The following is a 23,181-nucleotide window of genomic DNA, read 5'->3' on the forward strand; positions in this document are numbered from 1 at the left end:
CATATGATACAAGTCTTCAAGTTTCGTGTTTTTTTTAAAAATATATTTCTATATTTATATTTCTTCCATTAGACTTCAGTGTCCTGTTTGTTTTTCAATAGTTACATTAATATATTCCAAATATGTATGTGGGAATATGAGACTGTTGCCAACAATCACTGCTACATATGCATTTCTGCTCTTTAAAGCAGCTCTTTGACTAAATCACACTTTCTGTACCAATTTGTGCCTGGAGTTTCACAATAGGACTGGTAGAACAATACACAAATGAGCTGCTTTGATCTACATTTTGTTAAACTAGACAATTGCGTTAACTATTCCAATAATGTGATGCCCAGTATACATTATTTCCTGAATACCTAAAAGCTCTTTATTTACAATATCTTTAGACCAGTGTGTCCGATATTATTAGTGTGGCTGGACAGATCTGACAACACCTACAAATAATCCTGGGGTGATGTACACATTACCTGTATCCATGTTGGCATTCTAGTAAATTACCAGGGCCCTTTGTATTTGTAATGCAGCCCCATGTCAGATCACCTGCAGTACTTTCTCCTCTTCCTCTTAAAATATCTAACACTACTCTTTGAGCACTTGTACTTTTAGACTTGAAAATAAAGGGTGCCATTACATGCCTGACTCCATATATTTATGGGGAAATGAAGTAGTCGTACTTTTAGTATAGTTATGCAATAGTATGTGTTTTTTTTAATGGATTTTATGGGTTTGTAGTAGAATCCTCACCAATTAAATTCTAATTTGGATGTGTAATCTGACATAAATAGTAATCTCAAAATATTAGACTGAACTAATGTACTAATCAGCAGGAGAACTGCTACATAACATGGAAATGGAATCTTTCCTTTACCCATAATTTCTACTCATTGGTTCTAGATTGTATAGTTTTCCTCAGAACATAATAAACAATGTAAATGCATAGTAGAATCCAATAATGATATAACATTTATTAAATGTTAACATTTTGTCAATATTACAAAAAATAAAAGTTTTTATTCAATGTGGAGAACAAAGTTGCCACTTTTTAGATTAGCTGAAACTTGTGAATTGTCCAGTTCCTGGCTTAGTAAATAACACAAAACTAGTGGGGAATATACAGCATGAGTTAACATTTATAGATCAACTTCTATTAACATTGTAGTTGTAAATACTGTATTCACATAGATAATCTAACCTGATTGTCAGACAAGTCACTTGATCCTTCATGTAAACAACCCTTACAAACTAAATGATGGCACTATAGGGTCTTTAGGTCCCCCCAACCGTCATGGACCCTCTCCTGCCAGGCTGAAGGGGTTAAACTTGCCTTTCTCCGGCGCTGGGGAACTCTCTTCCTCCTGCCGCGCACATTCAAACAGTCCATAGGAAAGCTTTACTCAATGCTTTCCTATGGACGTCAGCGTCTTCTCACAGTGCGACAGCCACTAGAGGTTGGATTAACACTATTGTAAACATAGCAGTTTCTCTGAAACTGCTATGTTTATAGCTGCAGGGTTAACCCAAGATGGACCTGGCACCCAGAACACTTCATTGAGCTGAAGTGGTCTGGGTGCCTATAGTGGTGCTTTTAAAGCGCCATACCTAATCCATCTTCAGGTTATGGTGAAAAGTGGACATCAGTAAGAATCATTGCAACTGTACACCTTGTCTTCAATGGACCGTGCACGAGCAGGGAGCAATACAAATATTTGGATGGTGTGTGCATGTGTCTCATTCTACAGGCTACAGTTAATTGCAAGGGAACTTGATCTGCTTTCATGCAGTTGTCTCAGTTCTACTGACAAAGTGGAGAATGAAACTGTCACTACAGCTGGCATCAGTCTGAGCAGGATTGTACAGGCTGAAGTTGACGTAGATGCTAATATGGATTGCACTTTGCAGTCGTCATAGCCGAAACAGAACTTATTTAGGAAAGAGACTATTAAAGGATCACAAACATCTATTCCTGACCTTATAGTGTTAAAACTACCAACTGGTCCTCCCTAAATATAGTAAAATCTTACTTTTATTAAAGTCTGTGTGCTTGGCTGACATCAATCACAATGTGGTGTAGACTGTCAAGGAGGTAGAGCCAGCCCAAGTCAAAAACAGCCCTGGCTAATTAGCATATCTTCCTAGAGATTAATTGAATCAATGCATCTCTATGAGGAAAGTTCAGTGCATTGCACACTGTCCCAGGAACACCTCTAGTGGTCAGTGGAGGTATGCATAGGCAGTAATGTAAATACTGCATTTTCTCTAAAAGTGAGTATTTACGGCAAAAAGCCTAAAAGTAACTTTATTGCTCACCAGAACAAATACATTAAGTTGTAGTTGAGGTAAAAGCCATTTATCTTACTGTAGTAGGTCTCTGAAGGGCTGGTGAATGCACACTGGTGGCCAGATAGTTATTGCTGGGCTTATATATGCTGACATTGGGCTCTAGATTAAGAAATGGCACAAAACAATATTTTGCCAAGATTGTTTTGTGCATGTATGTAGTATTCTGCAATCCATAAGTGGAATGTAACACCATGCCAGTGTACTCTTCATATACGACTCTACGTAGCGTACACACACGTGCGTGCTTCTTGTGCCATGGATTGGGAGGAGGTGAGAGTGAAACACAGCAGCCTGTTGTGTTTTCCATAGCCCATGATAAATGAAGGCCAAGCAATCCTTTACAAAAGCCAGACGGAGCTCTCCAGGAACTGCATCCCAATCACCAAGTGTGTCCAAAACACAAAAAAAAAAATGTATCTGAACCTATTCTGCCAAGAACAACCTCTGCTACCTGGCCTGTCTGTCCTGAGGATAGGCAAACACTGGGAAGCATATGGTGAGTGGCCTTTTATCTGCCTAGGAGCGGTGGGGACTAAATTTTTCAATGCTACCGGTCCTGTGAGAGGAATGGGCAAATACCCATTTGTGATTAATGGCGATACCACCATGGAAAAATACATTTATGCTAAGTAAAATTGTTTGAGTCTTGCAGTGCACTGATACAGAACGTGACGTGCTCCCATAACATTTTACAACACTGTTGAACTTCCTTTGTGCAGTTCTTAATGACACAGCAACAGTTTCTGGGATGTGTAGTTATAGTAGTGAAAGCTAACAGCTGGGAAAAGTGCCTGACGGCCATTGGAGGACGGCACTCAGGTCTGCTGTCCCCTTCTTTGAGAGTCTCCATTATAAAGCCTCATTAGCTGCTCGGGTGAAAGCATCTGTGAATTCATACAACTATCTAACATCTCTGTTAGAAAACTGCTGGAAATTTGTACTAATGTTGCTTAGCCACTACCTAGTTCTCTGGGCTACTTCTGACTGTCAGATTCTTAATTTCTTACATATAATTCCCATTCTCTCTATTTATGCCTGAGATAACAGGGACATTTATTCTCTGTATATTCCCTTGATCCTACCTTTGACACCTAAAGTGGTGTTTAGAGCAACCGCAGAGAATTTACCTTATCCAATCCATTATACATGTTCTTTTTAGCTCTCCTCTTTTTCTCTCCAAAAACACTTAATATGAAGCTTTCTCTAGTTACAGTGGCCTTTTAGATACAGTGTGAATATGTATGTTGGACCTTTGTATTATTGCAATGATATAAGCACCTTTTAATGCTACCTTCTTACTCCTGCTAATACTCCATACTATAATGATAAGCATTGTCTGTTTAAGGCACCGATATGTATGTGTTTGTCTTTTGACTAGTATGGCTTTGTTACATTAACTGTGCATTACTATAAAATAAAGATACCGCTAATTGCTTAAAGGGACACTGTAGGCTCCCAGACTACTTCAGCTAATTGAAGTGGTCTTGGTGCTGTGACCCTTTTGCACTTAGTGCTGCAATGTAAAACATTGCCGTTCCAGAGAGTCTGCCCTCTGTGTCAGGCTATGCCCTCTGTGGCTGTCTAACAGACAGCCACTAGAGGGCTTCCGGAATCCAAACAGACTTTTGGTCCGTTAGCTGACGCTGGACGTCCTCACAGACCACCAGCGTCAGATTTTCCCCATAGGAAAGCATTGAATAGTGCTTTCCTATGGGGAGTTGTAATTTGCCAAGGGATATCGGCGCTGGATTCAGGTAAGTGTCTGAAGGGGTTCTAACCCCTTCAGCCCCGCGGGCGAGGGGTCGCGAGGGAGGGGGGCACTCTAGTGCCAGGAAAACTGCTTTGTTTTCCTGGCACTATATGATCCCTTTAACTACAACTCCCAGAAATCTAATGACATGAAAGTTGTTTTGTTTGCTTTTTAAGTGAAAAGTGCTTTGGGAGAGTGACACAATCCATGGCTATTATAAGATAGACACCTCCCTGGACTGACAAGGAAGGGGGGACATGACTGCGGCTAGGCTAAGGAGTCTTGAAGGAGTAGGAGAAGGGAGGGGTATAGATGGATACATAGTTGCAAGATGGAAGGACAGTTATAAGGACAGTTAGGGGAGGGGACTTACCAGTCAGCTCTTGGAAGTGCAGGGATCCTGGTCTCAGTGGCGTACATACCGGGGTATGTACCCACAGGGCCAGCCTCTTCTGCTGGGGGGCCCAAGAGCCGGCCACCTCCGGGCCCCCCGAGGCTGACCCTGCTGTCACCCGGCTGGCGGGCGCGCGAGGGAGCACTGTCCCCTGGGTGCTCCCTCTTCAGCTCCCTCGCGCACCGCACTGAAACCGGAGCCGGAAGATGACGTCATCTTCCGGCTCCGGCATCAGTACGCGGCGCGCGAGGGAGCTGAAGAGGGAGCACCCAGGGGACAGTGCTCCCTCGCGCGCCCGCCAGCCGGGTGACACCACTGGACACCAGGGAATCCCCCCAGCTCTCCCACAGGTAAGGAGGCTGGGGGGATTAAATTAAAAAACAAACAAAAAAAAAACGTGTTGGTGTGTTAGTGTTAGTGAGCGTGTTAGTGTGAGTGAGTGTGTTAGTGAGAGTGTGTTAGTGTGAGTGAGTGTGTTAGTGTGAGTGAGTGTGTGAGTGAGTGTGTTAGTGAGTGTGTTAGTGTGAGTGAGTGTGTTAGTGAGTGTGTTAGTGTGAGTGATTGTGTTAGTGAGTGTGTTAGTGTGAGTGATTGTGTTAGTGTTAGTGAGTGTGTTAGTGTGAGTGAGTGTGTTAGTGTGAGTGTGTGTGTTAGTGTGAGTGAGTGTTAGTGAGTGTGTTAGTGTGAGTGAGTGTGTGAGTGTGTTAGTGTGAGTGAGTGTGTTAGTGTGAGTGATTGTGTTAGTGTGAGTGATTGTGTTAGTGTTAGTGAGTGTGTTAGTGTGAGTGAGTGTGTTAGTGTGAGTGATTGTGTTACTGTTAGTGTGAGTGATTGTGTTAGTGTGAGTGATTGTGTTAGTGTGAGTGTGTTAGTGTGAGTGATTGTGTTAGTTAGTGTTAGTGAGTGTGTTAGTGTGAGTGATTGTGTTAGTGTGAGTGTGTTAGTGTGAGTGATTGTGTTACTGTTAGTGTGAGTGATTGTGTTAGTGTGTGATTGTGTTAGTGTGAGTGTGTTAGTGTGAGTGATTGTGTTAGTGAGTGTTAGTGTTAGTGAGTGTGTTAGTGTGAGTGTGTTAGTGAGTGTGTTAGTGTTAGTGAGTGTTAGTGCGTTAGTGTGTGTTAGTGTTAGTGAGTGTGTTAGTGTGTGTGTGTGTCTTAGGGATCGACCGATATTGATTTTTTAGAGCCGATACCGATATCCTGTGAACTTTCAGGCCGATAGCCGATATAATTTGCCGATATTCTGTATATTTACCATTTTGGAAAATAAAAAACTATTTCTAAAGGTAAATGCACAAAATATACATGCCACGTGTAGTGGATGCAGTGTGTTTAGACAGGGGAGCTGTGTATGTGTGTGTAGTGGATGCAGTGTTTGTGCTGTGTGTGTGTAGTGGATGCAGTGTGTGTTTGTATAGGGTGTGTGTATATAATGCAGTGTGTGTTTGTATAGTGTGTGTGTATGTATATAATGCAGTGTGTGTGTATGTATATAATGCAGTGTGTGTGTATGTATATAATGCAGTGTGTGTTTGTATAGTGTGTGTGTATATAATGCAGTGTGTGTTTGTATAGTGTATGTGTGTATATAATTCAGTGTGTTTGTATAGTGTGTGTGTGTATATAATGCAGTGTGTGTTTGTATAGTGTGCATTATATATACACATTATACAAACACACTGCATTATATATACACACACTATACAAACACACTGAATTATATACACAGTGTGTTTGTGTAGTGTATGTGTATAATAATAGTGTGTGTGTGTGAGGGGGCATTTTTTATTAAATTTTTATTTTTCTTTTTATATTAAATTATTATTTTTTTATATATATTTAATTATGATTATTATTTATTTTTTGTTGTCCCCCCTCCCTGCTTGTTGCCTTGCCAGGGAGGGGGGATATGTTAATCCCTGGTGGTCCAGTGGCATTGGCTTAGCTGGGGGAGGGGAGGGGACAGCAAGCGTTTACTCACCTCCCAGCAGCTCCTCCAGCTCCCCAGTGTAAATCTCGCGAGACCCGCGGCCAGCTCTGACGGCCGCGGGTCTCGCAAGATTTACACTGGGGAGCTGGAGGAGCTGCTGGGAGGTGAGTAAACGCTTGCTGCCCCCCCCCCCCCCCAGGACCGTCGGGCTTGTAATGAGCCTGGCGGTCCTGGGAGGTATTATCGGCAATATCGGTATCTATATTGGCCGATACCGATATTGCCGAAAATACCGAATATCGGCCGATTATATCGGTAAAACCGATAATCGGTCGATCCCTAGTGTGTCTGTCAGTAAATGTGTGCGTCTGTTCATGAGAGTGTGTGTGTGTCTAAAGCACTTACCTTTCTCCAGCGCCGGGCTCCCTTGGCGCTGGGGATCTCTCCGTCCCGATCCGCCTCTCAGCTCCGAATGCACATGCGTGGCAAGAGCCACGCGCGCATTCAAACCGCCCATAGGAAAGCATTACTCAATGCTTTCCTATGGACGTTCAGCGTCTTCTCACTGTGATTTTCACAGTGAGAATCACAGAAAATCCTCTAGCGGCTGTCAATGAGACAGCCACTAGAGGCTGGATTAACCCTCAGTGAAACATAGCAGTTTCTCTGAAACTGCTATGTTTTCAGCTGCAGGGTTAAAACTAGAGAGACCTGGCACCCAGACCACTTCATTGAGCTGATTTGATCTGGGTGTCTGTAGTGGTCCTTTAAGTGTATGTGTTTATGCATGCACTGGCGTACATACCGCGGTCGCACGGTTCGCAGCCCTGCGACCAGGTGCCCGCCGCCATGTGTTGCGGCCCCAGCCCGCGCAGAGTAAGCGCGGGGGGGGGGGGGGGCCACGGATCAGTTTTCACACCGGGGCCCCATGGGTTGTGTGTACGCCACTGCCTGGTCTCTTGTGTCTCATTGGGATAGGGGGGCAGCGGGTGGGTTGTACAGTTCATCTAGACAGCAGAGCCGCAGGGTCAGAGCGTTGCCACGGGTTACCGTGGCAACGCTCCGCGCGGCCGCGAGAGTTGCAGAGGGAGCTGACCTGGGAGCTGCACGGACGGAGGAGAGAGAAGGGAGCTGACAGGAGCTGCGGTGAAGGTAAGTTACAGCTTCCTGACAGCCCCCCTCCTACAGCCCATCCACTGGACCACCAGGCAGTGAGAGCCCCCCTCCCTGGCCAGCTAACAAGCAGGGAGGGGGGACGAAAAAACAAATAAAAAAAATAATAATAATAAAAAAAAATAATAATACAAAAAATAATAACAACATTAAAAAAAAATATATCACAATAATAATAAAATAATAATAATTAATAAAATGCCCACCCCCACCAATGCTCTGCACTCACACACACACACACTGCACTCACACACACTGCATTCATACACACTCATACACACACTGCACTGCATTCATTATATACACACACTGCATTCATACACACACTTATACACACACTGCACTGCATTCATTATATACACACACTGCATACACACTGCATTCATACATACACACACTGCATTCACACTGCACTCATACACACACACTGCACTGCATTCATTATATACACACACTGCATACACACTGCATTCATACATACACACACACACACTGCATTCACACTGCACTCATACACGCACTGCATTCATTATATACACACTGCACTCATATACACACACTGCACTGCATTCATTATATACACACTGCACTCATACACACACACTGCACTCATATACACACACGGCACTCCATTCATTATATACACACTGCATTCATACACACACTGCACTCATACATACACACTGCATTCATTATATACACACTGCACTCACACACTGCACTCATATACACACACTGCACTGCATTCATTATATACATACTGCACACACACTGCACTCATACACACACTGCACTGCATTCATTATACACACACTGCACTCACACACACTGCACTCATATACACGCACTGCACTCCATTCATTATATACACACTGCATACACACACAGCATTCATATACACACTGCATTCATTATATACACACACTGTAAATAAATATTAAATTAATATAATTTTTTTAGGATCTAATTTTATTTAGAAATTTACCAGTAGCTGCTGCATTTTCCACCCTAGTCTTATACTCGAGTCAATAAGTTTTCCCAGTTTTTTGGGGTAAAATTAGGGGCCTCGGCTTATATTCGGGTCGGCTTATACTCGAGTATATACGGTACCTAAGATTGTCTTTCAGGGCCAAGTGATCCTCACCAACCAAAAACAAACCTCTAGCTATGTAGAATTATTACTCCCTAGGAACAAATGCAGAAATAAAAACACTTTCACTGTCAATTAGAACTTAACTGAAATGTAGCAACACCAACAGAGTTCTGTTAACACAAACTGGTCACAGAACTGCTTGTTATGTGGGGGCAATCATGCTGGCTGACTGTGCAGCTGTATTTGACTGACAGCTTTTTGTTATGGATTGTTGAGCCATTGTGTGCTTGCTGAAACATTGCAACTGCTTAAGCTTTCTACCAGCAATCTGAGCAAACAAAATTACAACGTGCTTAAAGTGAAACTATAAGCACCAAAACAACTTTAGCTTAATGAAGCAATTATGCTGTATATATATATCATGCCCCTGCTGTCTCACCGTTTTATTCTCTGCCATTTAGGAATTTGTACAGCCCTAGTCACACCTGCCGGCATGTGATTTGCACAGCCTTTCTACACACTTCCTGTATGATGAGAGCAAATGTTTTTACCTCCTTTATTGCAAATTCTGTTTAATTTAGAATGTATTATCTCCTGTTAATAGCCTCCTAGACTCTGAAGGATCCTCCTGTGTGCTATGAGTCACAGCCATGGAGGTGTGGCTAGGGCTGCATGGGAAAAAAAAATAATTAAGTGATTTAACTCCTAAATGGCAGAGAATGAAGGGACAGGATCCATGCACCAACTCTGCTTCATTAGGCTAAAGTTGTTTTGATATCTATTGTGTCCCTTTAAAACTGATGGAATCCAAGTTGAGGTGCATCTCTCCAGAGTGACAGTCTGATTCTATGACTGTAAAGTTTGGATTCTCACTGCAAAGGGTTAACTTCTTGGTTCCCACGGACTGTCCTTTCCCTTCGTTGCTGCTGCTTCAGTTTGAGGGCTTGCATAGCTCTTCTGTAAAGATCTGTTAGGCAAGAATACAAATCTATAACTTGAGTATGTTAGAGGCATTTAAATAAACATATGCAGGTTTATTCACTAAAGTGAGAATTCAAAGTGTAGTAGTACCTGAACTGAAAGCATAGCTGCCTTGGATAATTTTGTAATTTTTCCAATTCAGTTATATATATATATATATATATATATATATATATATATAAAAATCAGACATAAGTATATCTGTACTCAAGGTCTTGTTGTCTCGACATCACTGTACAGCATCACAATTTTACAATTACTTCTGTGTGCAGGATACAGAATACTAGACAACAAGAGAGTGAGTGCAGATATATGTATGTCTGATAAGAGGCCAGTATGTAGCATCCGGCATAAGAAGTGTGGTGTGCAGGGTGAATGCGTAAATTGTGTGTATATGAGGTCTGTCCGGAAAGTATCCAGCCATGTAATATAAAAAATAAAGACATATATTGAAGAAGATACAAGATACACAGCACTTTGTGCATAGGACAATGATGCATCATTCCCCTTCAAAGTAGGCACCTTGGGACCTCTCACATTACTCCCAGTGTCTCTTCCACTGTTCAAACCAGTCTGCAAAATCCTTTGTTGGAATCACCATCAGCTGTCTCATCATATTCACCTGAAACTCATCGACGGAATGAGGCCTCTTCCCTTTTAAAGGTGATTTTAGTTTTGGGAAAAGTCAGAAGTCGCAGAGCACTAACTCTATCAACAGATTCTCGACATTTTTTATTACCCCAGTAAATGATTTTAAAGTGTTTATTGGGGTGCTGAATCGGAGAACTGTCAAAAAAAATAAATTTCTTTCTATCGCTGATCATTTCACCCATTTGCGATATATTGTTGCACATATTTAGTAAAATGTCATGTATTATTGTATACGTAGTGTGTTTTGGTACACGTGTATATTCCAGTCTTCTCATTATTTCTCTTTCATCTATAGCAGTCTTCCCCAACCCCCGGGCCGCGGACCGGTACCGGTCCGTGGATCAAACGGTACCGGGCCGCCCAGGGGTGTGGGGTGTGCGAGCCTGCCGGCTAATGCAGGGCTGGCATTGCCCAAGTGCCAGCCCTGTAATGTGCCTGCGGACCGGAGGGGAGATCAGAGATCTCCCTCCCCGGTCTGCAGGCACATTGCTGACAGCCAGCAGGGGAGGGAGTGAGAGAGGACCCGGGAGCTCTTACCTGCAGCTCCTCCGGGTCCTCCTCTCGCGAGATTTGGAGCGTTGCCGTGGTAACCACGGCAACGCTCCAAATCTCGCGAGAGTGAACTCTAGCCCTGTAACTGGGCTAGAGTTCACCTCACCACCACCGGACCACCAGGGACTAAGAAATGTCCCCCCTCCTCCCAGTAAAGGTAAGAAGGGAGGGGGGACATGAATATATTAATTTTAATTAAATAAATTTAAAAAAAGCCTCCCTACCCTCCTTACCCCCCATACACACACTGCCCCACAAACACTGCCCCATACACACACTACACACACTGCCCCATACACACACTGCCCCATACACACACTACACACATTGCCCCATACACACACTACACACACTGCCCCACAAACACTGCCCCCATACACACACTACACACACTGCCCTGCAAACACTGCCCCCATAGACACACTGCACACACTGCCCCACAAACATTGCCCCCATACACACACTACACACACTGCCCCACAAACACTGCCCCCCACACACACACTGCCACCCTCACATACACACTGCACCGCTCACACACACATACACACAATTTTGAGTCTATGTCTTTATGTGACTGTGTTTGTGATTTTCTGACTATGTATGTGTCTGCGTGTTTTTTTAATATATGTGACTGTTTTTTTTTGTTTTTTGTCTTATTAAATCAAAACAAGCGGGCCACGGAAAAATGATCAAACGTTTACCGGTCCGCGGCGATAAAAAGGTTGGGGAGCACTGATCTATAGGATCCACTTACCAAACGTATTACTCATATCATCTGCACATGCTCCTCCCTCCTGAGACTTTATTTGGTTCTTCAGAATGGCTTTTCTCTTTTTCTTTTTTTTTCTGGATCCTGGATAAACAACAAACACATGTATATCACTATCTTCATGTGGCCTTATGATTCAAGAGTCACTGACACCTGGTTGCAGGGCTACATATGGATTTAGCTAAATAGTTCTTCCCTTTTCATATTTATTTTTCGTACCTTTATAAGTGTTATGGCAAACATAGGCCTTGATTTAATATATTGGATACGCTTTTAAAATTATTTATCTTCAGTAGTCACCAACAGGGTCTATGAAATTTTTTGTAGATAAATCATATGTAAAGTTTATAGAAAAATATTAATTTGAAGCCGTATGTCCTGAAAAATCTAACAAAATGTGGTCGCTAGTAAAAAATAATAAACACGTACACTCGAGGTGTTTGAGAAACATACGGCCCATGTCCAGCAGCCTAAAGGTGTGTGAGCAAGGATGTTGGAAATGGTTGGAGGGTGGGTAGGCAAATCTGTCTGCATTGTATAAGCTGGGTGCATGGAGCCATATGACTGGTGGCTTTATGACTAATGGTCTAGTAGGTGTAAATGAAACATTGGGTAGAGGTATGTGAACAGGGATGATGGGTAAAATGTGACAGGGTGAGTAAGTGTGGCCATGGATAGACATGTGGCTCAGTAGGTGAACGTAACTGGATTGTTAACTATATTATTCAGAGGGTTGAGGGGGATGAGATTAGGTGGATGGGGGTATGTGACAGGATGCATGCAGAAGCATTTGAAGGAGGTAGGGGCTGACCTGGGCTAGAGTCCTGAGTGGACCCCTAAAAAGCCCCAGGTCTAAAATATGTAATTTCTGACTATTAGCCCCAACTTGTGACCCAGAACTGGTTCCTTTACTCTTTTTCCCTGCACACCTCAGCAGTCTTTAGCACTCCTCATCCATTAGGATATCTGTGAATGAACAGGCTGCTTGGCGACGTCCTGCAAGATTAGTAAAAGTTACTGTTACACTCAGCTTTTAAGTAAATTTCTTCACTGCAGCACAGGGACTTAGGACATTCAGAGTTAAGGCGAGGATTAAACTTACCTTTAACCCTAAGTACCATAAGTCTGTATGCTGCAGTGAAAGCAATAACTGTATACTAGTGTGACACTAACTTTTTCTTACCTTCCAAGACCTTACCGAGCAGCCTTAACAGCCACAGCCACAGAGCCTGAGGAAAAGAGCTGAAAATTGTCTGAAGGGGAAACAGGGGCAGAAAACTGATTTGCCAGAACACCAGATCAAACTATTTATGGAAGGGCATTGTGGGGATAGGATCTAGTGTTGTATTGGAAGGCATTTTCGGGAATGCGATTAAATACACTGTGGGTATGGGCATGAAAGGTTGAGGGCACCCTGGGTAGATAAAATAAAGGAAGTGGGTACTGGGGCCCCTTTGGTAGGGGAATCAGAAAGGGTTGGGGCATCTTGGGTACAGAGATGAAATAAAAGATGAGGGCACTGTGGGTGTAAGAATCAACAGTTGAGGGCAATGTGGGTATAGGGAACATAAAAAGGGTGAGGGCACAGTGGGTATGGTGGTCTGTGTGTACCTGTTATTGAATGTGTGCCTGTCTATGTATACCTATCTATTCCTGTCTGTACTTGCGTGTGTCAGTGTATGCCTGTCTTTATATGTGTATGCCTGTGTCTGTGTGTGTCTTTAAGTAACTCTGGGTGTGTTAAGAGACCTGAAAAGATGTGGAGTTGGGGATGGACAAGGGGTTGGGCTTTAGGAAGAGGGTTCACCAAATTATTTTTGTACTCAAGTCCTAGGTGTTTTTTGACCCTAGTAATGCCTCCTGGTGCATAGCAGGTAAATGTAACTAATTGGGGTCCTTGTTATAGCTACATAGGCTGTTAACACTTAACACGTTAGTTAGGTGGGTGACTGTAAAGATAATCAACAAGAGTTGCAGACTTAGTAAATCCACCTTCAACAGTGAGACAAATGGATATACCTGAACCAGTGCAACCCTCCCCCTTTAGCTGTCCCATTGTGTCTCTATTGAAATGTTACCCTATAGTTGAAGTTGTTTTCTAAGTTTGACTTTACTCACTGTCTCTGTTTAACTCTACAAGCAATAAAACTATAGTCAATATCCCACAGTTACTTCCATCGGTTGGCCTTACCATTTGCCTGGTTGCTTTGCTGTGACTCTGGCTGGACCACCGTTCGGTGTCCCATATGGGCGTGCTGAGTTGTAATGGATGGAGATGTTCTGTGTTCAGTTACCCGTTGCTTGCTCTCTGTTTCCTTCTCATCTTCTCTCTTCTTCACAGCCTGTGGTGCACTGGACTCTTTCACTCTTACCTTTCTCTTTCTTTTCTTCACTGTGCTCAGACTGTGACTGGTCTGTCAGAATTCAAGCATTATTAAAGCATGATGGGATGTGATAGAATTCTTTGCAAAAGATGAAGCCTATATTTACATTAATGTTTCCTCTGTTTGCTTAACTTTTACAGTACTGCCAAAGAACCCTCTATTTAAATATCTCCAACTATCTATTTTACAGAATCAGAAGCAGAGATGTTTATCGGAATAGATTAGTTATGCGAAAGCAAATTTTTGGCCTGTAAGTGCTCAGTATCCCTGGGGAATGGAACGGAGCTTCTTTTACTTATGTTTAAGTAGAATTTTTACTTCTTTGTCTATACAAAGCAGAAAATAAATTTGATGTAAACATATTTGCTAGATGTTTGAATATCATACATTATTTAACATTAAAATCTTGCCAGAGCTATTTTGCATTGTAAAAGTATAGGGTTCAGAAATTTAAAAACAAAAATATACATTTTTTTTTCTTCTTAAAAAATCAAAGTTCATATAGAAACGACAAAAGATGATTGTAAAATTTAGACCACATTAGCACAGCAAGCAGTCATTTTAGATGTACAGATCACGTAATTATACATCGATGTGTTGATTGCCAACATGATCAACAGAATCTGGTCCAAATGTTCTTTGCAGATAGATCACAAACTGCATCTTAGTATAGGGCAGTGCCAAGCTTTGTATCATGGGCGTCCACAGGGGGGGCACTTGCATCCCTTGGATTTTTCAGCTTGTTCTGAGATTGAAAATACACCTCAATACCAGCGCCAGTATACCGGCACTCAGGCCCGTCGCAACAAGGCAAGCAAACCAAGCAATTGCTTGGGGCCTCGAGCTGGCCTGGGGCCCCAAGACAACGACCAAGGATTAGCCGCGAGGCAAACAAGGCAAAAAAAGCCGCCCCCAAATGCCCAGGGCAAATGTCTTGTTAGCCTTGCGGCTAACTAACAATCCGGTCGGGCGGGTGGCGCTGGCGAGGGAGCACTTTCCCCTGAGCGCTCTGCTCAGCTCCCTCGCGCAGGAACCGGAATTACTCTGCAGCGTGCAAGGGAGCTGAGCAGAGCGCTCAGGGGAAAGTGCTCCCTCACCAGCGCCGCCCGACCGACCGCCCAGCAGCCCCACTAGATCCCAGGGAGAGGGAGAACCCCCCAGCATTCCCAAAGGTAATAAGGCTGAGGGGGTTAAATTAAAAAAAAAAGTGAGTGTGTTAATGTGAGTGAGTGAGTGTGTGTGTCTGTTAGTGTGTGTCTGTGTGTGTCTGTTAGTGTGTGTGTCTGTTAGTGAGTGTGTATTTGTCTGTTAGTGTGTGTGTGTCTGTTAGTGAGTGAGTGTTTTTCTGTTAGTGAGTGTGTGAGTGTGTTTGTCTGTTAGTGTGTGTGTGAGTGTGTGTCTGTTAGTGAGTGAGTGTGTGTCTGTTGGTGAGTGTGTGTGTCTGTTAGTGTGAGTGTCTGTTAGTGAGTTAGTGTGTGTCTGTTAGTGTGTGTGTGTGTGTTAGTGAGTGTGTGTATGTCTGTTAGTGTGTGTGTCTGTTAGTGAGTTAGTGTGTGTGTGTGTGTGTCTGTTAGTGTGTGTGTGTCTGTTAGTGTGTGTGTGTGTGTGTGTTAGTGAGTGTGTGTTTGTCTGTTAGTGAGTGTGTGTTTGTCTGTTAGTGAGTGAGTGTGTGTCTGTTAGTGAGTGTGTGTGTCTGTTAGTGAGTGTGTGTGTCTGTTAGTGAGTGTGTGTGTCTGTTAGTGAGTGTGTGTGTCTGTTAGTGTGAGTGTGTTTGTCTGTTAGTGAGTGTGTGTCTGTTAGTGTTTGTGTGTGTGTGTGTTAGTGAGTGTGTGTTTGTCTGTTAGTGAGTGAGTGTGTGTCTGTTAGTGAGTGTGTGTGTCTGTTAGTGAGTGTGTCTGTTAGTGTGAGTGTGTTTGTCTGTTAGTGAGTGTGTGTCTGTTAGTGTGTGTGTGTGTTAGTGAGTGTGTGTATGTCTGTTAGTGTGTGTGTCTGTTAGTGATTTAGTGTGTGTCTGTTAGTGAGTGTGTGCGTGTCTGTTAGTGTGAGTGTGTTTGTCTGTTAGTGTGTGTGTGTGTGTCTGTTAGTGTGTGTGTGTGTGTGTGTGTGTTAGTGAGTGTGTGTTTGTCTGTTAGTGAGTGAGTGTCTGTCTGTTAGTGAGTGTGTGTGTCTGTTAGTGAGTGTGTGTCTGTTAGTGTGAGTGTGTTTGTCTGTGTGTGTGTCTGTTAGTGTGTGTGTGTGTCTGTTAGTGTGTGTGTGTGTGTCTGTTAGTGTGTATTTAGAAGGCGGGCAGGGGGGAAGGGTTGGGTGAGGGTGGCATGGGGGGAGTTGGGGGGCCTCCATGTCCATTTTGCTTGGAGCCCCCAAATTCCTTCAAACGGCCCTCGGCACTGTGTATGGAGAAATACAGGGACAGGAAGCTACATCTTATCCCAGCTTCTCTCTTCTGACTGAATCCACAGGGGAGCAGCACAAGCAGCCAGCAACTCCCAGAGTGCAGAGACAACCTACAGATCAGGTAAGTGAAGCATGGGGGGAGGGGAGAGAGAGCCTATAGATCTGGGAAGTGAGGCATATGGGGGGCAACCTATTGATCAGGGAAGTGAGGCATATGGGGGGCAGTCTATAGATCAGGGAAGTGAGGCATAGGGGGGGGCAGCCTATAGATCGGGGAAGTGAGGCATAGGGGGCAGCCTATAGTTTAGGGAAGTGAGGCATAGGGGGGGCAGCCTATACATCAGGGAAGTGAGGCATAGATGTGCCATGGCAAGTGATTTATTTTTTGTATTTGTTTTTATTTTCAACATTACTACAACCAAGCCATGCAATATGTTTTTAATTTGAGTTGGCACTATACCTGTGTCAGCATGTTTTGAATAGGTTTTAAAGTTCTCTTTTTGCCCCCTGGCAAAGTTTTATACTTCACAAGATCTGTGATGCTGTCGTGTGCCACGTCACATCCTTGTATAGCCCTGAAAATAGCAACACAATGTTAATAAATCCTGCATAAATAATGGAGCCTGCCCATGTTCCCCCTTCCTGATCCACCTTTTATATTTGTTTATGCTTATTATACACAATATATAATAGTAGCTCTGTCTCACATGTCATCTTGTATCCTCCCAGAAGCTCTCAAATGCAGGCTCTCTCGCTGTTCTGTAATATCTTGTAATACGCGAGAACTCAGGATGGGGTAGCTGAGGGTTACAGATCTCAATATCCAGCGCAGTCCCTTCAGTATAGCCCAATCATGTTCACAGCGGAAATCGGTTGCTGCAGAGCATGGTTCCTAAGGATGAACAAAATACAATGAAACAAACTTTATCATACCTCCCAACTGTCCCTGTTTAGGAGTGACAGTCTCAATTTTGGACCCAATTCCCTCTGGCCCTCTTTTCTATCCTAATGTTGCTCTTTTATACAAGCTCTATACTGTTGGCATGTCTCTATACCAAAGCTCCAAAGCAATAATACTCTTATAAATGTGTCCTTAAAGGGACTCTATAGTCACCAAAACAACTTTAGCTTAACAAAGCAGTTGTAGTGTATAGAACATACCCCTGCTGCCTCACTAGAATAGTCCCACCAATGTGCACCCCTAGTCACACCTCTAAAATGAAAGTGTCCCTCTTTGTCCATTTGAAGTGTTGAGAGGTATGCATTACTGCTATACACTTTCACATAAACTTTGTAAACCTAAGTAGCAAAACACATATCTCACTAATGCCTCCTCATTAGCTGTTATATAAGCCTATGTTGCTTTCTATGACGACTATCTCTTACTATTCGACTGCTACTACTACTGATTGCTTTACAGTGAAAAAACAAATCATCATTAAACAGATGCTAAAAACATTGTATATAAATCAGGGCTCAAAATTTTCACTAGCCATTGACTACTAGTGAAAATTTAGCACTGAGAAAAAGAAATTCGCCCATGGTGAGTGTGCCACGGATACTCTAGGCTTACAGTAGTGAGTAACATTTAGGCCTGTCTAGTAGCATAGAAGTTGAAACTCTCAGTTCTGCGTATATGTTTAGTAAGGTAAATGCCTAACATACAAATTAAATCTCACTCTATACTGACTTCTAAAGAAGTTGAATCTTTGTTTGTGATCATTTATGCATATAGTTAAAAAAAACAAAACACTGAAATACACATAACAAAGGTCATATATAACACAATAATGAATATAAACAGTGGAATAATGAGAGAGACTCCAAAACATATGTAAAGTCTCCCTAACCCATAACTCCCAACATTTCAAATGGACAAAGTTGGACACTTTCATTTTAGGGGTGCAAGTGGGGTATGACCTGCTGCGAGGCTGTTCTGAGAAATGTTTGGTGACTTATGTAATTTAGAACAACATATCTTACTTCCCCCTTGGACCTTCTCCTGGTCCAGACTATATAGAATCCTACTGTTACTTGCAAACCATAATCACTATATATCATTGTAATGGCAATACAAGACTGTGTTTGTATGAAGGGGATACAGTACATTTGTGTGTAGATGTTGCATTATGTATGTGAACAAGGGATAAAGCTTGAGTATGTATGTAGGAGATGCAGTGTGCATGTGTGTTAGAGGGACTGAGATAGGGTTTTTATTATTTTGTTACTTTAAATAATAATACATCATTACTAAAACAAAAATAAAGTTTATTCCCCCTTTCCTCCAATTTACAACACTTTGTTAATCTCCCCACTTTATAGAATAAGCTATATCTCTTAAATAATTTTTATTTTATCTCTATGGTGACTGCATTAAATAAAAATTGATAAAACACTTCACAAGTTCACTTATTCACCGGTGTTATTTTGCATAAGTTTGGGCTCAAATTATCTGGGCCTTACAATATGTAACCTGCCCATTTTTGTGAAGCTAGACCTTTCTTTTTGAATTATCTCTTGACAACTTTTCATCATACTTATTACGTTTTCAAACCGCTTTGTTACCCCAGTTCATTCACTAATCCTGACAATGAACACGTTTTAAAAATATTATTTTTCAAGGAAGGGGTACTGTGGGTATGGGAATAAAATGACGAGGCACCATGAGTATGGGAATTAAAGGATGAGGCACTGTAAGTATGGGAATTAAAGGATGAGGCACCACGGGTATGGGAATTAAAGGATCAGGCACTTTGAGTATGGGAATAAAAGGATGAGGCTCTGTGGGTATGGTGGTTTTTGTGTATCTGTCTTTGCATGCGTGAACCATAACAACAGCCCACAGGCATCCTCACAGAATATTTAGTCAAACTGTTTAAGACTGCTTTGATAAGTGATCTCAGATAATGATTGCAGCTATCCACAGAAGATCTTTGTGTAGTTTATGGCAGCATCAGGGATGGTGGCAAGTGCTCTGTGGGTCCTGATAAGTTACTCAGAGAGGACTCCTGGGAACTAATGTAATGTACACAAAACAAATGCAATGAATCTAAAACCAAAATAACTATCATATACTCACAAATTGTTCAAAGATTGAAACTCCATATCATACAATCAATGAAATACAACCAAAACAAAATATTGCTAATGTTTACATAATGTGTATAACACGTTACAAACAGTTCTCCTGGTTCTGGGAAATTAGACTTTCAGTACACTTAGATGGCACTAAACCTGCATGCATATCTTTCAACACATAAAACAAAAGGGAATCCGTTGGGGGTCATCTCTATAGGTTGCATAGGGTTAGCTATATTGAACTGTCAAAGGTCAATATGTAGGACAATCCATGCTGGTATAAAGGAGGATGTATAAAGAAAATGTGTGATACTCTGTATCGGTGTGGCAGCATGTATCTAGATGTGTCTGTATGTGTTTCAGGATGTCTTTTAACATCTGAGAGTTTAAAGAAACAATCGGTGGTACAGGTGATAAAGGGACTATGGGTCCTGACTGGGGGTTATTGGATGCAAAGGGTACCTAGTTTGCCTAGGGTCCCAGAAGCCATTGCGCCAGGCCTGGGTGTTAAAGTGTTTGGTCAAGAAGTAACTGTAATTACCTGCTTAAAATAACATTTGCCTACTGATATTGTAACAAATTGGAATAAAAATGATGAATTTACAGGATTAAACCCTTCCATGTACTAATAATGTATAATGGGAATATAATAAAAGACTCTCTTTTACTTTGAAAGTACAGTTTGGAGGTGCTTTTTGAGTGACTGTGAATGTCACAAGATTTTTGTTTTTGCCTTTTACATTTTGCAGTAGTTCAGGTTTTCTTATAAAATACCTTCTCCAGTCCCTTGCTTTTACACACTTCTTTGGTTCTAACATTCAAGACTTCTCTAGGGCAGCACCATTTCTATGGATCTCCTCTCTGCTTCATTAGACTCTCCTCTGGTCTCCGTTTCCAGTGAAAAAGTTCACTAAAAACTCACTTCTTCAAGAAGGCATATCACCTAAACTGCGAACCTTCTCTTTCTCTCTTCTCCTTACATATTACAAACCTGCTTCACATTATACCTCCAAATGTGTCACTTAGTGTTTATGGATCTCATTTTATTCTCAAGTGATTTTGCTATATATGAATTTCCCTTTACATATATATTTTGTGTACCCCGCTCCTCTTGTTCTGTAAGCTAGTTTGAGCACAGCCATCACCATTATCTGTTCCTGTGCATCCAACTTGCCTTATTGCAACTATTTGTTAGTCCACCAGACCTGTGGAACATACTGGATTTTTTTTACATAATAATTATAAAAGGCTCTTTATTTTTGTTTACACCTTGCAGCTATAAAAATGAGAAGGGTTCCTGCAGTAAATTTGTTTTTGATTTTCATTGTGACTGTAGTTTTACAAACATAAAGTTAATCTCCTGTCTGACTTCCCTGTAGACTGGTATTTTGAAAATTATAAGAACAAAATTGATTAAAATATCAAAAAATCATATCAGTGATATGTCTGTGACTCTGACACAAGGTTGTCCCTTCGTCCACTGTGGACCAATGGTGCACATAAAGCAATTATCCTGCTCAATAAATTCAACCTATGTGAATCTTTAGGGATCCTGTGTGTGATGACGCTGAACTTTAAGTACGTCTGTCTGTCAACCACTTGAGGCATGTTTTTGGCAAAATGTTTACATTGCCACACAAAAGGGACAGCATCTGTGCACGAAAACCGCTGTGTTAAAATGTAGTAGTCTCAGTGCCTGGTTTTGTAAGGGAGAGATAAAGCAGCCAAAAAGCAAATATAAAAAAACCTCTGCAACCAAAAACTAATCTTCTGGGTATTCAGCCTTTGGACTTTTCTTTTTATTTAACAAAGGATCTCTCTCCACAATAGGTGTGGGTCTTCCTTCCCAGACCTATTACCCACAAATGTACACAAAGGGGTCAGAGTGGCTCCAAAGGATGAGTCAGCCAGGTTTTGTTTTACATGCATGCTGTGGGTGTAGGACATAGTTTTGTCACTGATGTATTAATTAATTCATTCATTATCCTACCTATGCACATGACTACAGATACAGTGCATAACCTCATGAATAAGAATGTATGTCTATTCAATACAGTATCTCTTATCCATACCTCATTAGTCTGAGTATTTGACTGTTTGATGTGATGTTGACCGGGATTAGTGCTTAGTACTATTTTGTATAGACTTGATGATAGTCATGACTAGAATGTAACCAACATAATAGGAGTTAAAGGACCACTATAGTGCCAGGAAAACAAACTTGTTTTCCTTAGGTTCCCCCCCACCCTCAGGGCCCCCCTCCCGCTGGGCTGAAGGGGTTAAAACCCCTCCAGCCACTTACCTTAATCCAGCGCCAGGCTCCCATGGCGCTGATGACCTCTCCTCCCGCTCTGACATCTGCCCCACGAGTGGAGCCGAATGCGCAGGTGCGGCAAGAGCCGCACGCGCATTCAAACCGCCCATAGGATTGCAATCCTTTCCAATGGACGTTCTGTGTGCTCAATGCGATTTTCGCATTGAGCGTCGCGGTAGCGCCTCTAGCTGCTGTCAGGAAGACAGCCACTAGAGGCTGGATTAAACCTGCAATGTAAACATAGCAGTTACTCTGAAACTGCTATGTTTACAGCTGCAGGATTAAAACCTGAGGGACCTGGCACCCAGACCACTTAATTGAGCTGAAGTGGTCTGGGTGACTATAGTGGTCCTTTAAGTATTCAATGTGTAACTGCTTTTTAATGAAAGAACGATACATTGTTGCAAGAAGTGTCCATTAGAGTCAACTAAGTTGTATAGTGTTAAAGTAAAGTTACTACTATTACTAACTAGTTAGATTGAAGTGTTTCACGTTTTCTTTTCACATTTTCTCTCTTGCTATTATAATACAACAAAGATGGATTTATTTTATTTTATTACATTTACTTTCTCCTTCTCTTTTGCGGTCTCATCTCCGGCTATCAGCTAGGTGAGATTTTGGTAATACAAATAAATGGACTAAGTAGAAATATATATGAATATAGTTCGAGAGAAGTCACATTCATTTCATGCAAAGTGAGTAAGATGGGACAGAACATACGATTCTGCAGAGGGTCTTGTTCTCATTCACGAGAGGTTCTAAAGACAGCAACTCTATAATCTCGCTGGGTAGGAGTGAGCAGGCTTTATCCTGTTTATTAGCCAATCTGCAATACAAAATCATATGAATTAATGGACATTGTGATTAGAATTAAAGGAAAACATTCATGGCTCCCAGCAAAACTCTTGGGCCTCCTTACACAATCATTGGTTGAACTCCCACCCAACTACATTAATAGAAAAATTAAATGAACAACACGAATGAGTACTAAGAGAGAGAGGCATGTCTTCTCCTCTCCCATTCTCCTTAGCTCACACAGTGTAGGGCAAGGGGGAAGGAATCTGTGGGCTCCCATAAACCTCTTGCCCAACCTGAGAACTAGGAGATGTGATACATAATGCCTATAGGAGACATGCAAGTGAATGCAGGTGGCGGGAGGCCATTACTATTTATTAGTTTGAGCATTCCAGGCTTCATCATATTTACCGGGTTATTTACCTAAGTGAGAATCCAAAGTGAATTTCACATTTAATTCAGAGTAGCTGAATGGAAAGCACTGCTGACTTAGATAATTTTTCCACTTTGGCATTATGACCTTAAAATTGTAATTCACTTTGAACTTACCTCGAATTCTAACTTTAGTGAATAACCCT

The 23,181-nt window shown here is 42.0% G+C and overlaps 1 protein-coding gene across 2 annotated transcripts in view; it reads right to left on the reverse strand.

The window, feature by feature from the left end:
- Nucleotides 1-9,353: 9,353 nt before the first annotated feature.
- The window catches only part of ARL13A (ADP ribosylation factor like GTPase 13A), a 70,350-nt gene continuing 56,522 nt past the window's right edge, over nucleotides 9,354-23,181 (reverse strand). For both annotated transcript variants that reach the window (XM_063431022.1, XM_063431021.1), the window contains 6 exons: nucleotides 22,529-22,634; nucleotides 17,124-17,308; nucleotides 16,877-16,991; nucleotides 13,830-14,052; nucleotides 11,624-11,722; nucleotides 9,354-9,649 (listed from right to left, as the gene is read on the reverse strand). In XM_063431022.1, coding sequence (XP_063287092.1) covers nucleotides 9,552-9,649; nucleotides 11,624-11,722; nucleotides 13,830-14,052; nucleotides 16,877-16,991; nucleotides 17,124-17,308; nucleotides 22,529-22,634 — 826 coding nt within the window. In that variant the 3' untranslated portion in view covers nucleotides 9,354-9,551. The remainder of the gene's footprint in view (nucleotides 9,650-11,623; nucleotides 11,723-13,829; nucleotides 14,053-16,876; nucleotides 16,992-17,123; nucleotides 17,309-22,528; nucleotides 22,635-23,181) is intronic.

Source organism: Pelobates fuscus, chromosome 9 (genome assembly GCF_036172605.1).
Source record: "Pelobates fuscus isolate aPelFus1 chromosome 9, aPelFus1.pri, whole genome shotgun sequence".
In the NCBI taxonomy this organism is placed as follows: domain Eukaryota; kingdom Metazoa; phylum Chordata; class Amphibia; order Anura; family Pelobatidae; genus Pelobates; species Pelobates fuscus.